Below are 14,333 nucleotides of genomic sequence, written 5' to 3'. Positions count from 1 at the left end.
CTGATTCACTGTGGCAATGGAGGAGGCCAAGGATAATAATGTCAGAGAGGCAGAGGAAAGGGAAATTGAAATAGGTGGTGACTGGGAGGTCAGGCTAGCCCTTACAGGCCCAGTCAACTTGCTCGACGAAACATTCCTTGAGTTTGGTCTCACCGATGTAGAGAAAACCACATTGAGAGCATTGGATGCAGTAAACTAGGTTGGAGAAGAGGCTGGTGAACCTCTGTTTCATCCGGAAGGACTGTTTGGGGCCCTGGATGGAGGTGAGGTGGGGGGGGGGGGGGGGGGGGGGGGGGTGTACCAGCAGGTTTAGCATCTTTTACAGGGGAAAATACCTGGAGGTTTGACATACCAACCTTGAGTAGCAGTGAGAATAGAAACACAGATGAGGATGGTTCTGAATTTTTAAAAAAACAGCAAGTTAATTACAAAAGCATGGCAAGAACAAGTCAGAGAAGGAGGTAACTCTGAAGAAATATTTCAATGCAAGGGGTCTTACAGATAAAGCAGATGAACTCAGGGCTTGTATGGGAACATGGAATTGGGACATCGCAGCTGTTATGGAAACATGGCTGACGGAGGGACAGGACTGGTAACTCAAAGTTCCTGAGTGTAGATGCCCTAGGAAGGATAGATGGAGGCAAGAGAGAAGGAGGAGGAATGGTGTTTTTGATTAAGGAAAACATTAATACTGTACTTCAGATGTTTCTGGTGGATTGTCCAGTGAAGCTGCATGGGTGGAACTCAAATAAGGGGATGATTACCATGATGGGATTGTGCTATAGGCCCCCCAATAATGAGAAGGAAATTGAGGAACAAATATGGAAAGAGATTTCAAGTACATGTAAGAATAATAGGATTGTAATAGTACAGGATTTTAACTTCACAAACATAGACTGGAACTGCCATAGTTTTAAGAGCTTAGATGGTGAGGAGTTTGTTCAAGAAAATTTTCCTCATCAATATGTAGACATATCTATTAGAGAAGGAGCAAAACTTCATCTTTGCTTGGGAAGATAAACAAAGAGAGCAAGAGAGGAGAGAGAGAGAAGGTTCTGACCTGAGCAAAGAGACAGAGAAGAAAGGAAGAGAGAAAAAGAGAAGAAAAGGAGAGACAAAAAGAGAATTTGAACTTGAGAAGTTGTGACTTAGCAAAGTCAAGTTAACAGGATGGAGATTAAAAGAGAAGATAGTGATATATGGAAATATGTCAAAACTCTGCCACATTTTGATGAGGAAGATGTTGAAGCCTTCTTTATTTCATTTGAAATATTGGCTGGGTAAATGGAATGGTCTGAGGATTTATGATTAATGCTAGTTCAGACTAAACGTAGGCAGAGCTAGTGAGGTATTTGCCACACTGTCAGATGAGGGGTCAAAAGATTATGAAGAGGTTAAACAAGCTATTTTATGTGATTATGAATTAGTACCAGAAGCATATAAACAGCAGTTCAGAAACATAAAGAAGGAACCAGGTCAGACTTACGCTGAGTTTGAAAGGATTAAACATTGTCATTTTGATAGATGTGTGTGTGCTTTAAAAATAGGTAGGATTTTTGAGACTGTACAAGAGATTATTTTGCTGGAGGAGTTTAAAAGCTCACTTCCAGAGTTGGTAAGAATTCATGTGGAGGAACAGAAAGCTCAGGAAGTGAGAAAGGCAGCAGAACTAGCAGATGAATACATGTTGGTGCATAAGACAAGCTTCCGGCCAGAATGTCGTCCTGTGAGGGATAGGATTTGGGAGGAGAGGAGATCCTCCACTTCCAAACCAAGAGAAGAGAACAGTGTTAACAGTTTACCACAGATTTAAAAAGAAGCCCAAGAGAGAGGAAAGGAGGTGAAAGATCTCAAGCGTTTCCATTGTAGTAAAGTGGGACACGTAAAGTCACAGTGCTGGTCATTAAAGAAAGGCACTGTGGTAAAAGATGTGGTAAAAGAAGCTAAGCCAGTGGCATTAGTGAAGGTACTAAAGGAGACCCTAAGAAGAGGCGAGGAGCTGCAGGAGACTGCACAGTCTAGGCAGCAGCTGGGTATGAAGTTAGTATCTGATCTCTACAAAGAATTTGCCTCTGCGCATAAAGTTTACTCAGTAAGAACAGGGGAAGAAGGATAAGAAGTTATAATTTTGAGAGATATAGGATCTAACCAGTCGCTGAGAGTAAGACATGAGCAAATATGTACTCTTTCTGATCTCTTACTCAAGAGTTTGGTTATTTGTGGGATAGATGGACAGAAATTTAGCATTCTTCTATGTAAGATCAGGTTGGAGTGCCTGGGGACTGGGGAAGTAATAGTTGGAATGATTGACAGAGTGTCACTTCGAGGGATTCAGTTTGTTCTTGGGAATGATTTAGCAGGGTCCAAGGTGGGACCTCTTGTTGTGGAGACGCCCAAGGAAGAAACTGAGGAATTAAAACAGAAATATCCTAGTATTTTCCCAGACTGTGCAGTGACCAAATCCCACCAACATAATTCACAGCGCGAAGTAAAAATTAAAGAGAAAGATGAAGGAGTTGAGGTTCAGTTAGCAGACACCCTGTTTGACATAATAGTGGAATAAAGCCTGAACAGGCAGAGGGTCAGACAGAAGTGTTTGGTGCTGAAAGGCTAAGGGTCTTGCAACAGCAAGACAAAACGATAAAAGATATATATATGGATGCACAATCTGAAAAGGAGACAGAGAATATTCCGGAGGGTTATTATCTGAAAGATGGAATCCTAAAACATAAATGGAGACCATGGCAGGCTAATGCAAAGATGAAATGGATTGAACTTTACCAGATTGTGTTTGCCGGTAGCATACTGACAGGAGGTGTTATAGGTAGCACATGGACTACATGTAGGAGGTCACCTAGGGGTACGAAAGACTCAGACTAAGGGACAAAATCATTCTTATTGGCCTGGAATGCACAAGGACGTGGTTAACCTTTGCCTTACGTGTCACACACATCAAATGGTGGGTTAGCCACATGCGGTAATAAAACCAGCACCTTTGTTGACAATTTCCACATTTGAAGAACCTTTCACATGGGTTATAATTGATTATGTAGCTCCCCTCCTGAGACCTAAAAGTGGGAACCAGTACTTGTTAACCATAATGGATGTATTTACCAGATTTCTGGAGGCCATTCAATTATGGAGCATCAAGGCAAAAAAGGATAGTAGAGGAGTTAGGAGCTTTCTTCACATGGTATGGGCTACCCAGAGAGATTCACTCGGACCAAGGGTCAAATTTTACTGCCCTATTATTTAAGGACGTTATGGATAGCTGAGATATACAGCTTGAGAAAGATGGCATCAAATCTTGCAGACCACGTTGACAGCATACTATCAGGATTACCTCAATGATTTGGATAGAGCTATCCCATTTGTATTGCTTGCCAGTAGAGATGCCCCAAATGAATCTACTAAGTTTACTCCCTTTGAGTTAATATTCAGGCATGAAGTGAGAGGCCCTTCGAAATTAATTACAGAAAAATTGACAGGACCAAAGTCAGAGATCTCACACTTAGATTATGTATTGGAGGTGAAGGAGAGACTAAATTGAGTAAGTAGGTTAGCTAAACAGCACCTAAAGAGGGCACAGTATAGAATGAAGGCAGATAAAAGCTCTGAGACTGGGACGTTTTCCCAAGTGGATTACATGCTAGTACTGTTAACAGTGATAGCAGATCCTTTCAAAGCCAGGTTTAGTGGTCCCTATCAAATTGAGAAGAAGTTGAGTCAGGTGAACTATCTAGTAAAGATGCTGGACAGAAAAAAAAGTATCAGGTATGTTATGTGAACATGTTGAAACCGTATTATACTAGAGAGAAAGAACTGGAGAAATAGTTGTTAGTTACTGCTCCTCAGAATGAGGAATCAAATCCAGATGATGTGGATTTTGATGTGCTTCAAAATAGATTAAAAAATGAAGAAGTCCTTGAGGAGTGGTTTAGGTTAATAAGCTGTCTGTCTCATAAGCATAGAACACAGTTGAAAGATTAGTGACTGCAGTATAAAGACATATGTAAGAATCAAATGGGGAGGACTAATGCTATTGTTTATGAGGTAGACGCAGGGAATACTGCTCCAATGAAACAACACCCCTTTTCTGGGAGAGCAGATCTACAGAGGAAGATACCCAGTGAAGATTCGACAGCTGGCTGGTTTTGAAATTTGAATTTTTCAGTAAATCTTAATCGGGGGTTTTATTGGACCAGTATTGTAGGGGTAAGGTAAAAGATAGGTTTAGATTAGTGAGTTGTAAATAGTTGTTAGTTAATTATTCTCTGTTTGACTTTTAAAAAAAATTAAAGTTGTTAAATTTTACTTTAAATAGTGACTTTTGGGATAGTTCTTTGCCTCTCGAATTTTAATAGATTGCAGCACAGTTTAAATCATTTCTGTGTTGCAGGTTTAAATTAGTCAGGGGTGGCCACATTTTGATGAGAAAGATGTCAAAGCCTTCTTTATTCCATTTGAAAAGTTAGTTAGACAGGTGGAGTGGTCAGAGAACTTGTGGGTAATGCCAGTTCAGACTAAGCTGGTAGACAGAGCTGGTGAGATATTAGGAGTGCTATCAGATGAGGGATCCAGAGATTATGCAGAGGTCAAACAGACTATTTTGAGTGCTTATGAATTGGTACCAGAAACGTATAGGCAGTGGTTCAGAAACACAAAGAAGGAACCAGGTCAGATCTAAGTTGAGTTAAAAAAATTTAAACATAGTAATTTTGATAGATGGGTGCAGGCCTTAAAATTAGAAAAGACATATGAGTCTCTAAGAGAGATTATTATGCTGGAAGAGTTTAAAAACTCACTTCTAGAGATAAGAATTCACGTCGATGAACAGAAAACTCAAGAAGTAAGGGGAGCAACTGAGATGGCAGATGATTATGTATTGCTGCATAAGGCAGAATTTAGCTTCTGGCAAGAATTTCTTCCTGTGAGGGATAGAAATTGGGAGAGGTGGAGATCCTAAATTCAAAACAGAATATAGCACACGGTAATTGTTTATCACAGGATAAAAAAAAAGCCCAAGATGGTGAAATGGAGATGAAAGCCTCAGATGTTTCCACTGTTGTAAAGTTCGACATGTAAAGTCACAGTGTTGGTCGTTAAAGAAAGGCACTATAGGAAAAGATGTGGTTAAAGAGGATAAGACAGTGGCATTAGTGAAAGTAGTGAAGAAAAGTCAAGGAGCTGCAGGAGAATGCACAGGCTTTGACAAAGGGTCAGTTAGACTCGAAACGTCGGCTCTTTTCTCTCCTTACAGATGCTGCCAGACCTGCTGAGATTTTCCAGCATTTTTTTCTTTTGGTTTCAGATTCCAGCATCTGCAGTAATTTGCTTTTATCGAATGCACAGGCTAGACAGGGGCTGGGTATGGAGTTAGTGCCTGATCTTTGTGGGTAAAGTTTACTCAAATAATAGGGAGAGAAGGGAAAGAAGTTATAATTTTGAGAGATACAGGATCTAATGAGCCTCTGATATTAAGAGGTGAACATATGTGCACACTTTCTGACCTGTTACCTGAGAGAGTAATAACTTGTGGGAAAGATGGACAGAAATTTAGCATTCCCCTATGTAAGATCAGGTTGGAGTGCCAGCTCAAGACAGGGGGAAAAATAGTGAGAGTGATTCACAGAGTCAGTTCCAGGAATCCGGTTTGTTTTTGGAAACAACTTAGCAGGATCCACGTGGGAGTGAGACCTCTTATTGTGGAGAAGCCAAAGAAAGACCAGGGAACTGAGGAGTGAAAAGAAAAGTACCCTGGAATTTTTCCAGACTGTGAAGTAACACGATCCCACAATCATAGTAAGTGCTAACCAGCACCTTGGCTGCCAATTCCCACATTTGAAGAACCTTTCACACAGATTATGATTGACTGTGTAGGTCCCCTTCCTAAAACTAAAAGTGGGAACCAGTACTTGCTAACCATAATGGATGTGTCCACCAGATTTCTGGAGGCAATTTCCAAACGAAGTATTAAAGAAAAAAGGGTGGTAGAGGAGTTAGTAGCTTTCTTCATGTGGTATGGGCTACCCACAGAGATTCAATCAGACCAAGTGTCTAATTTTACCGCTAGGCTGTTTGAGGAAGTCATGGATAGCTTAGGCATACAGCACTTTAAATCCAGTGCGTATCATCCTGAATTCCAGGGAGCTTTAGAAAGGTGGCACCAGACCCTGAAGACCATTTTAAGAATATACTGTCAGGATTACCTGAATGATTGGAATACAGGTATCACTCGTATTGTTTGCCGTTAGAGATGCCCCAAATGAATCTACTCAGTTTACTCCCTTTGAATTAATATTTGGAAATAACATGAGAGGACCTTTGAAATTAATTAAAGAGAAATTGACCGGACCAAAGTCAGAAATCTCACATTTGGATTATGTATCTGAGGTGACGGAGAGATTAACTCGGGTAGGTGAGTTAGCTAAACAGCACCTGAAGAGGGCACAGCATAGAATGAAACAGGTGGTAGATAAAAACTCTGAGACTGGGACATTTCCCATGGGGATGACATTATTAGTATTGTTACCAGTGATAGGATAACCCTTCAAAGCTAGGTGTAGTGGTCCCTTTCAAATTGAGAAATAGTTGAGTCAGGTGGTAAAGATGCTGGATAGGAAGAAACTGTATCAGGTATGTCATGTGAGTATAGAGTCATAGAGATGTACAGCACAGAAACAGACCCTTCAGTCCAACTTGTCCATGCCAACCAGATGTCCCAACCCAATCTAGTCCCACCTGCAGCACCCAGCCCATATCCCTCCATATTCTTCCTACTCATATACCCATCCAGATCCCTTTTAAATTTTGCAATTGTACTAGCCTCCACCACATCCTCTGGCAGCTCATTCTATACACGTATCACCCTATGCGTGAAAAATTTGTCCTTAGGTCTCTTTTATTTCTTTCCCCTCTGACCCTAAACCTATACCTTCTAGTTCTGGACTGCCCCACCCCAGGGAAGAGACTTTGTCTATTTAGATTAGAGTGGTGCTGGAAAAGCTTATCCTATCCATGTCCCTCATGATTTTATAAACCTCTATAAGGTCACCCCTCAGCCTCAGATGCTCCAGGAAAACAGCCCCAGCCCATTCAGCCACTCCCGATAGCTGAAAACCTCCAACCATGACAACATCCTTATAAATCTTTTCTGAATCCTTTCAAGTTTCACAACATTTTTCCAATAGGAAGGAGATGAGAATTGCACACAATATTCCAAAAGTTGCCTAACCAATGTCCTGTACATGACCTCCCAATTCCTGTACTCAATACTCTGACCAATAAAGGAAAGCATACCAAATGCCTCCTTCACTATCTTATCTACCTGTGCCTCCACTTTGAAGGAGCTATGAACCTGCACTCCAAGGTCTCTTTGTTCAGCAACATTCCTTTCGATCTTATCATTAAGTGTATAGTGTCCGCTAATATTTGCTTTCCCAAAATGCAGCACCTCGCATTTATCTGAATTAAACGCCATCTGCCACTTCTCAGCCCATTGGCCCATCTGATCAAGATCCTGTTGTAATCTTCTTCACTGTCCACTACACCTCCAATTTTGGCATCATTTGCAAACTTACTAACTGTACCTCTTATGCTTGCATCCAAATCATTTATGGAAATGACAAAACATAGAGTACCCAGCACCGATCCTTGTGGCACTCCACTGGTCACAGGCCTCCAATCTGAAAAACAACCCTCATCATCATCCTCTGTCTTCTACCTTTGAGCCAGTTCTGTATCCAAATGGCTACCTTTTTCCGTGAGATCTAACCTTGCTAACCAATCTCCCATGGGGAACCTTGTCGAATGCCTTACTGAAGTCCATATAGATCACACTCTTCATCAATCCCTTTTGTTACTTGTTCAAAAAACTCAATCAAGTTTGACAGCCATGATTTCCCACGCACAAAGCCATGTTGACTATCCCTAATCAGTCCTTGCCTTTCCAAATATGTGTATATCCTGTCCCTCAGGATTTCCTCCAACAACTTGCCCTCAACTAACGTCAGGCTCACTGGTCTATAGTTCCCTGGCTTGTCCTTACCACACTTCTTAAACAGTGGCACCACATTAGCCAACCTCCTGTCTTCCAGCACCTCACCTGTGACTATCGATGATACAAATATCTCAGTAAGAGGCCCAGCAATCACTTCCCTAGCAGTACTTCCTCCTCTGTAATATGGACATGTTTTCAAGATGTCACTATGTATTTCTCACATTCTATATCTTCCATGTCCTTTTCCACAATAAACACTGATGCTAAATATTCGTTTAGTATCTCCCCCATCTCCTGTGGCTCCACACAAAGGCCGCCTTGTTGATCTTTAAGGGGCCCTATTCTCTCCCTAGTTACCCTTTTGCCCTTAATATATTTGTAAAAACCCTTTGGATTCTCCTTAACTCTATTTGCCAAAGTTATCTCATGTCCCCTTTTCGCCTTCCTGATTTCCCTTTTAACTATGCTACTGCCTTCATACTCTTCTAAGGATTTACTCTATCTATCTTGTCTATACCTGACATGTGCTTCCTTCTTCCAAATCCTCAATTTCTCTAGTTATCCAGCCTTCCCTTCACCTACCAGCCTTCTCTTTCACTCTAACAGGAATATACTTTCTCTGGACTCTCATTACCTCATTTCTGAAGGCTACCCATTTTCTAGCTGTCCCTTTACCCGTGAACATCTGCCCCAGCTGAAAATGTGTCGCTGAAAAAGCGGAGCAGGTCAGGCAGCATCCCAGGAGCAGGAGAATCGATGTTTCGGGCATGAGCCCTTCTTCAGGAATGAGGAGAGTGTGCCAAGCAGGCTAAGATAGAAGGTAGGGAGGAGGGACTTGGGGAAGGGCATTGGAAGTGCGATAGGTCAGAGGAGATGACCTATCTTTTATCTTAGCCTGCTTGGCATACTCTCCTCATTGCTGAAGAAGGGCTCATGCCCGAAACGTCGATTCTCCTGCTCCTTGGATGCTGCCTGACCTGCTGCGCTTTTCCAGCAACACATTTTCACTCTGATCTCCAACATCTGCCCCCAGAGAGCTTTTGAAAGTTCTTGCCTAATACCATCAAAATTAGCCTTCATCCAATTTAGAACTTCAACCTTTAGATCTGGACTATCCTTTTCCACCACTACTTTAAAACTAATAGAATTATGGTCGCTGGCCCCAAAATGCTCCCCCACTGACACCTTGGCTACCTGCCCTGTCTTATTTCCCAAGAGTAGGTCTAGTTTTGCACGTCTCTAGCAGGTACAAGCACATATTGAATCAGAAAATTTTCTTGTACACACTTAACAAATTCCTCTCCATCTAAACCCTTAACACTATGGCAGTCCCAGTCTATGTTTGGAAATTTAAAATCCCCTACCATAACCACCCTATTATTCTTACAGATAACTGAGATCTCCTTACAAATTTGTCTCTCAATTTCTCTCTGACTAGTAGGGAGTCTATAATACAATCCCAATAAGGTGATCATCCCTTTTTTATTTCTCAGACCCCCCCAAAATCCTTCCCTGGATGTAATTCCGGGAATATCCTCCCTCAGTGCAGCTGTAATGCTATCCCTTATCAAAAACGCCACTCCCCCTCCTCTTTTGCTTCCCTTTCTGTCCTTCCTGCAGCATTTGTATCCTGGATCATTAAGCTGCCAGTCCTGTCCATCCCTGAGCCACATTTCCATAATTGCCATAATATCCCAGTCCCATGTTCCTAACCGTGCCCTGAGTTCATCTGCCTTCCCTGTTAGGCCTCTTGCATTGATGTAAATGAAATTTAATTTATCAGTCCTACTTTGTTCTCTGTTTTGTCCTTGCCTGCCCTGACTGTTTGACTCGCCTTTGTACTCAACTGTACCAGTCTCAGATTGATCTCTTTCCTCACTAAACCCCTGGGTCCACCACCAACACCACACCCCACGCCCCCTCACCCACCCACCCACCTTACTAGTTTAAATCCTCCTGAGCAGCTCTAGCAAATCTCCCAGCCAGTATATTAGTCCCCTTCCAATTCAGGTGCAATTAAGGTCACTACTACCCCAGAAGAGATTCCAATGATCCAAAAATGTGAATCCTTCTCCCATACACCACTCTTCAGCAATGTGTTTATTTGCTCTATCCTCCTATTCCTAGCCTCACTAGCTCACAACAGTGGGAGTAATCCAGATATTATAACTCTTGAAGACCTTTTTAATTTCCGACCTAACTCTCTGTAATCTTCCTTCAGAATCTCAACCTTTTCCCTTCCCATGTCACTGGTTCCAATGTATACAATGACCTCCTGCTGGTCCCTCTCCCCCTTGAGATCATTCTGCACCCTCTCTGAGACATCATTGATCCTGGCACCAGGGAGGCAACACACCATTCTGATCTTTCGCTGCTGGCCACAGAAACGTCTGTCTGTGCCTTCGGACTAGAGAGTCCCCTAACACAATTGATCTCTTGGAACCCAACATATCCCTCATTGCGTTAGAGCCAGACTCGATACCAGAAACTTGGCTACATTCCCCTGAGATTGCATCACCCCCTACACTTTCCAAAACAGCATACTGATTTGAAATGGGGATAGCCACAGAAGACTCCTGCACTACCTGCCTACTTCGCTTACCTTTCTTGGAGTTAATGCATCTATATGACTGTATCTGCAACTTTTCTCCCTTCCTATAACTGCCATACATCACATCTCCTTGTTCTTGTAAATTCCTCATTGTCTCTAACTGTCTTTCCAACCATCCATTCGATCTCGTAGGATTCACAACCAATGGCATTTGTTACAGATACAATTCTCAGTCACATGTAAACTCTCCCGAAACTCTCACAACCGACAAGAAGATCATATCAATCTACTTGAAAGGCCATTTTTGCTTCTCTCAGTCTACATACGCAGAAAATAGCACAGTTGTATTCCTGTACAAAACACTGCTCCAGGCTAACTTCTAGGCATATTTTTAAGTTTAATCAAGAGGCAGAGCTCAATGTAACATATAATTAAGAAAAGATTGACTCTACTCACTATTACAGACTTACTGTAAGGCCACACTTCAAATATTCACTTGTTTGTTTCTGTGCTGTGACCTCTCCCAAACATGTTCCTCTCAGATTAGTTGTGAATTTCACTGTTTGTTAATTTCCCCAGTTGCACTCGGATGTCCAGCGATACATGAATTCAAACAACAAAGGCAGTAACTATGCAGGTTCACTGCTGTGTCAGTTAGCAGTGGGGGTTTTTCAGTTAGCAAGAGACAGGGAACTGAAGAAACAGGTTTTAGTTACTGCCCCGCAGCGTGAGGAATCAAAACTGGATGTCGTGGAGTTTGACGTGATTTAAAATATGTTAAACAATGAGGAAGTCCTTGAGGAGTGGGATAGGTTAGTTAGAACCTCAACACCCACCAGAGAAAATACTCTACGATTGAAAAGGAATTATTGAATTTGGTTCTGGTCTTACAACATTTTAATATTTATGTGACAAACAATGTGTTGGAGACAGTTGTGTACGCAGATCACAATGCTCTTACATTCTTGGAATGGTTTAAGAATATGAGACTATTTCATTGGAGTCTGATATTACAGACTTTTAATTTACAAATTGTATATGTTGCGGGTCATAAAAATGTGATAGCAAATGCATTATCACAGATTTAACAAATAAAGTATAGATAAGATTGAACAGGTACCAATGTTATAAACGTGTGTCCAGAAATTAATACGAACTTAGATCTCCTATTTATTTCATTGTCATGGGATTAAGAATTGGGAAAAACACATAAAGCTATATTTTCATTTTGATGGTTCATTTTTTTCTTGGGGGGAGGTGTTATGAAGTTGAAGTTGTATACTGTACATGCTATGTGAGCTTATAAGTATTTGTCATATGACTAACTCGCAGTCTCAGAATGAACTGGAAAATTGAAAATATGTAACATTTGGCTGTGAAATAGATACCTGATTTGGTTGCTGTTCTGACAAGTCAAATTTAGCCAATCAGTTTAAATTATGCCCCAGGATACTAAAACCCAATTGAGTTTAAATTTATTATTTTGCCAACATCAAACCAATGAGATGATCCAATGCTGGAGGTATTAAAAACAGGCAGTTTGAAAGTTAGAAAGATTAACTGCCTTCAAGTAAGACTGCCATTCAAAAACAGTCTCTATCAAAGATACCTTTTTGATATAAAAATATTTGCAGTAAAGAAAGAAGACCCAAGGAGATCTTCAGCCAAAAGAGAGGCACCGACGATGACAGCCATTGTATGGTTTTGAAATTAAGTTGATGTAATTTTAGTGAGTGTCTTTATTGTAACAGTATATTATACAGTTGGAGGCAGATAATAAGAACTTGAGAGAAAGGGAGCTTAAAGTTGTGAATAGCTGTTGTTTAATGTTCACTTTTAGAGTTAAGGAATAAATTGATATTATTTTCTTTAAATAGCAGAATTTGGCAGATCTCTGTCACCTATATTTTAACAGATTACGAGGAGAGTTTTTCTGGGTGTTTGGTTTAATTAACAGAGGGGTTCACCACTGTGTCAGAACACACTGGTGGTGGAAAGAGAAAAACAGAGTTAATGTTTCAGGTTGATGACTTTCTTCAAATAACTGGTTGATTTGTTTTTCCGGTGTCAGTTGATGTTGATAAGCTCCTAGGAGAATTCCATGCTCAAATTTGTTTATTACTATGGGAACTTTAAACGCAGGCCTTGATTTAACATCTCATCCAAAGGATGGCTATGAAGGACCAGATGCCTCAGCACTTAAGTATCAGTCTAGATTAAACAAATATTTTTAGGAGATATTTACTTTAGATTAGATTAGACTTACAGTGTGGAAACAGGCCCTTTGGCCCAACAAGTCCACACCGACCCGCCAAAGCGCAACCCACCCATACCCCTACATTTACCCCTACCTAACACTATGGGCAATTTAGCATGGCCAATTCACCTGACCCGCACATCTTTGGACTGTGGGAGGAAACCAGAGCACCCGGAGGAAACCCACGCAGACACGGGGAGAAAGTGCAAACTCCACACAGTCAGTCGCCTGAGTCGGGAATTGAATCCGGGTCTCAGGCGCTGTGAGGCAGCAGTGCTAACCACTGTGCCACCGTGCCGCCCACTTTAATATTCTTTTTGTTGCATCGGATAAACTAACACAGTGTGACTATATAACTGTATGCTGTACATTTATTTTTGTTCTAATCCCAATAGGAAGGCACTAACAAGCTGACAGGTCAACCATCAATGCTGTTTCGCTCATTGACTCCATCTTCCCGAATCGAAGGTCGTCTTCAAGCTTCTACATCAATTGCTAATGTGAAAAAGTTGTTTTGATTGAACAAAGTCTTTTTCATTCTGATTCTGCATAATAAGTTTTTATGGTTATGTTATTTTATTATGTTACTGTCTCAGGTGCATAAAATGAATTTTGGAAAAACAAAATATTTACAGTCTTATATAAAACATTTAAGTTGTTTACGAAGACATGTCTGACCATTTTATCTTTGTGTGGTGATTCAGTGTATGTTGAATTGTCTAATATATTTGTTTGAAGTATATGTACTTATGGTATATATGTGTGTTAAATATTTTATGTTGAGTCATTGCATTGCTCTTTCCAATTTGTAAAAATGAAAAATAAAAATATTTTGCCTTTTAATTATTTTTTCTTAGTCAATTTCATAGGAACTTCATCACTTCCAACTTTGCCTGCGAGTTGCATACCTGTTGTCTCCCCGCGCCATCCTACCATTGTTCCTTCATTGACCTGAATCCTTGAAATTCTTGGAATACCATAAGAGCATTGCGAGAGTAATTTGACTTCATGGATTGGAGGGGTTCCGGAAGGCAACTGATTGCCATATTTCAAAGGGCATTTATGGATGAGCAATGAATGCTGGCATTAGCAGTGATGACCACATCCACAGAAAATATGAAACAATGTTTGTTGTACATTAACCCCTCTCCTCCCGCGGGGAATACGTTCCAGGACCTGAAGTAGAAGCCCAAAACCGCTGGTTGGAGCGAACCTATTCATTTCAATGGGAAATGTACCTTCCCTGCAACTTCCTGGAATGTTCCCTATAATATGTTTGGACCGCGGGTAACTGATAACCGCGGAAAACAATTCTGCGGATACCTGGTCGTCCCTGGAACTGACCTCCATGGGCTCGAATGTACCACCTTTAATTCCCCTGTCTGTGGTGAGTTAGCAAATCTTAACAGAAGAGACAATTAAAACTGTCCTGGAAAGTTTGCATTGTTTGTTCTTATTCACCCCTATCAGAAATAGGGATGAATAAGAACAAACGATGCAAACTTAGAAAATCGGGGTCTATTAGC

The 14,333-nt window shown here is 41.0% G+C and overlaps 1 protein-coding gene across 1 annotated transcript in view; it reads left to right on the top strand.

The window, feature by feature from the left end:
- Window positions 1-13,350, top strand: part of LOC132824173 (sodium/hydrogen exchanger 10-like) — a 393,707-nt gene extending 380,357 nt beyond the window's left edge. The window contains exon 25 of the mRNA XM_060838455.1: window positions 13,203-13,350. Coding sequence (XP_060694438.1) covers window positions 13,203-13,325 — 123 coding nt within the window. The 3' untranslated portion in view covers window positions 13,326-13,350. The remainder of the gene's footprint in view (window positions 1-13,202) is intronic.
- Window positions 13,351-14,333: the final 983 nt, after the last annotated feature.

Source organism: Hemiscyllium ocellatum, chromosome 18 (assembly GCF_020745735.1).
Source record: "Hemiscyllium ocellatum isolate sHemOce1 chromosome 18, sHemOce1.pat.X.cur, whole genome shotgun sequence".
Taxonomy (NCBI): Eukaryota; Metazoa; Chordata; class Chondrichthyes; order Orectolobiformes; family Hemiscylliidae; genus Hemiscyllium; species Hemiscyllium ocellatum.
This window is presented reverse-complemented; position numbering and strand designations above follow the sequence as displayed.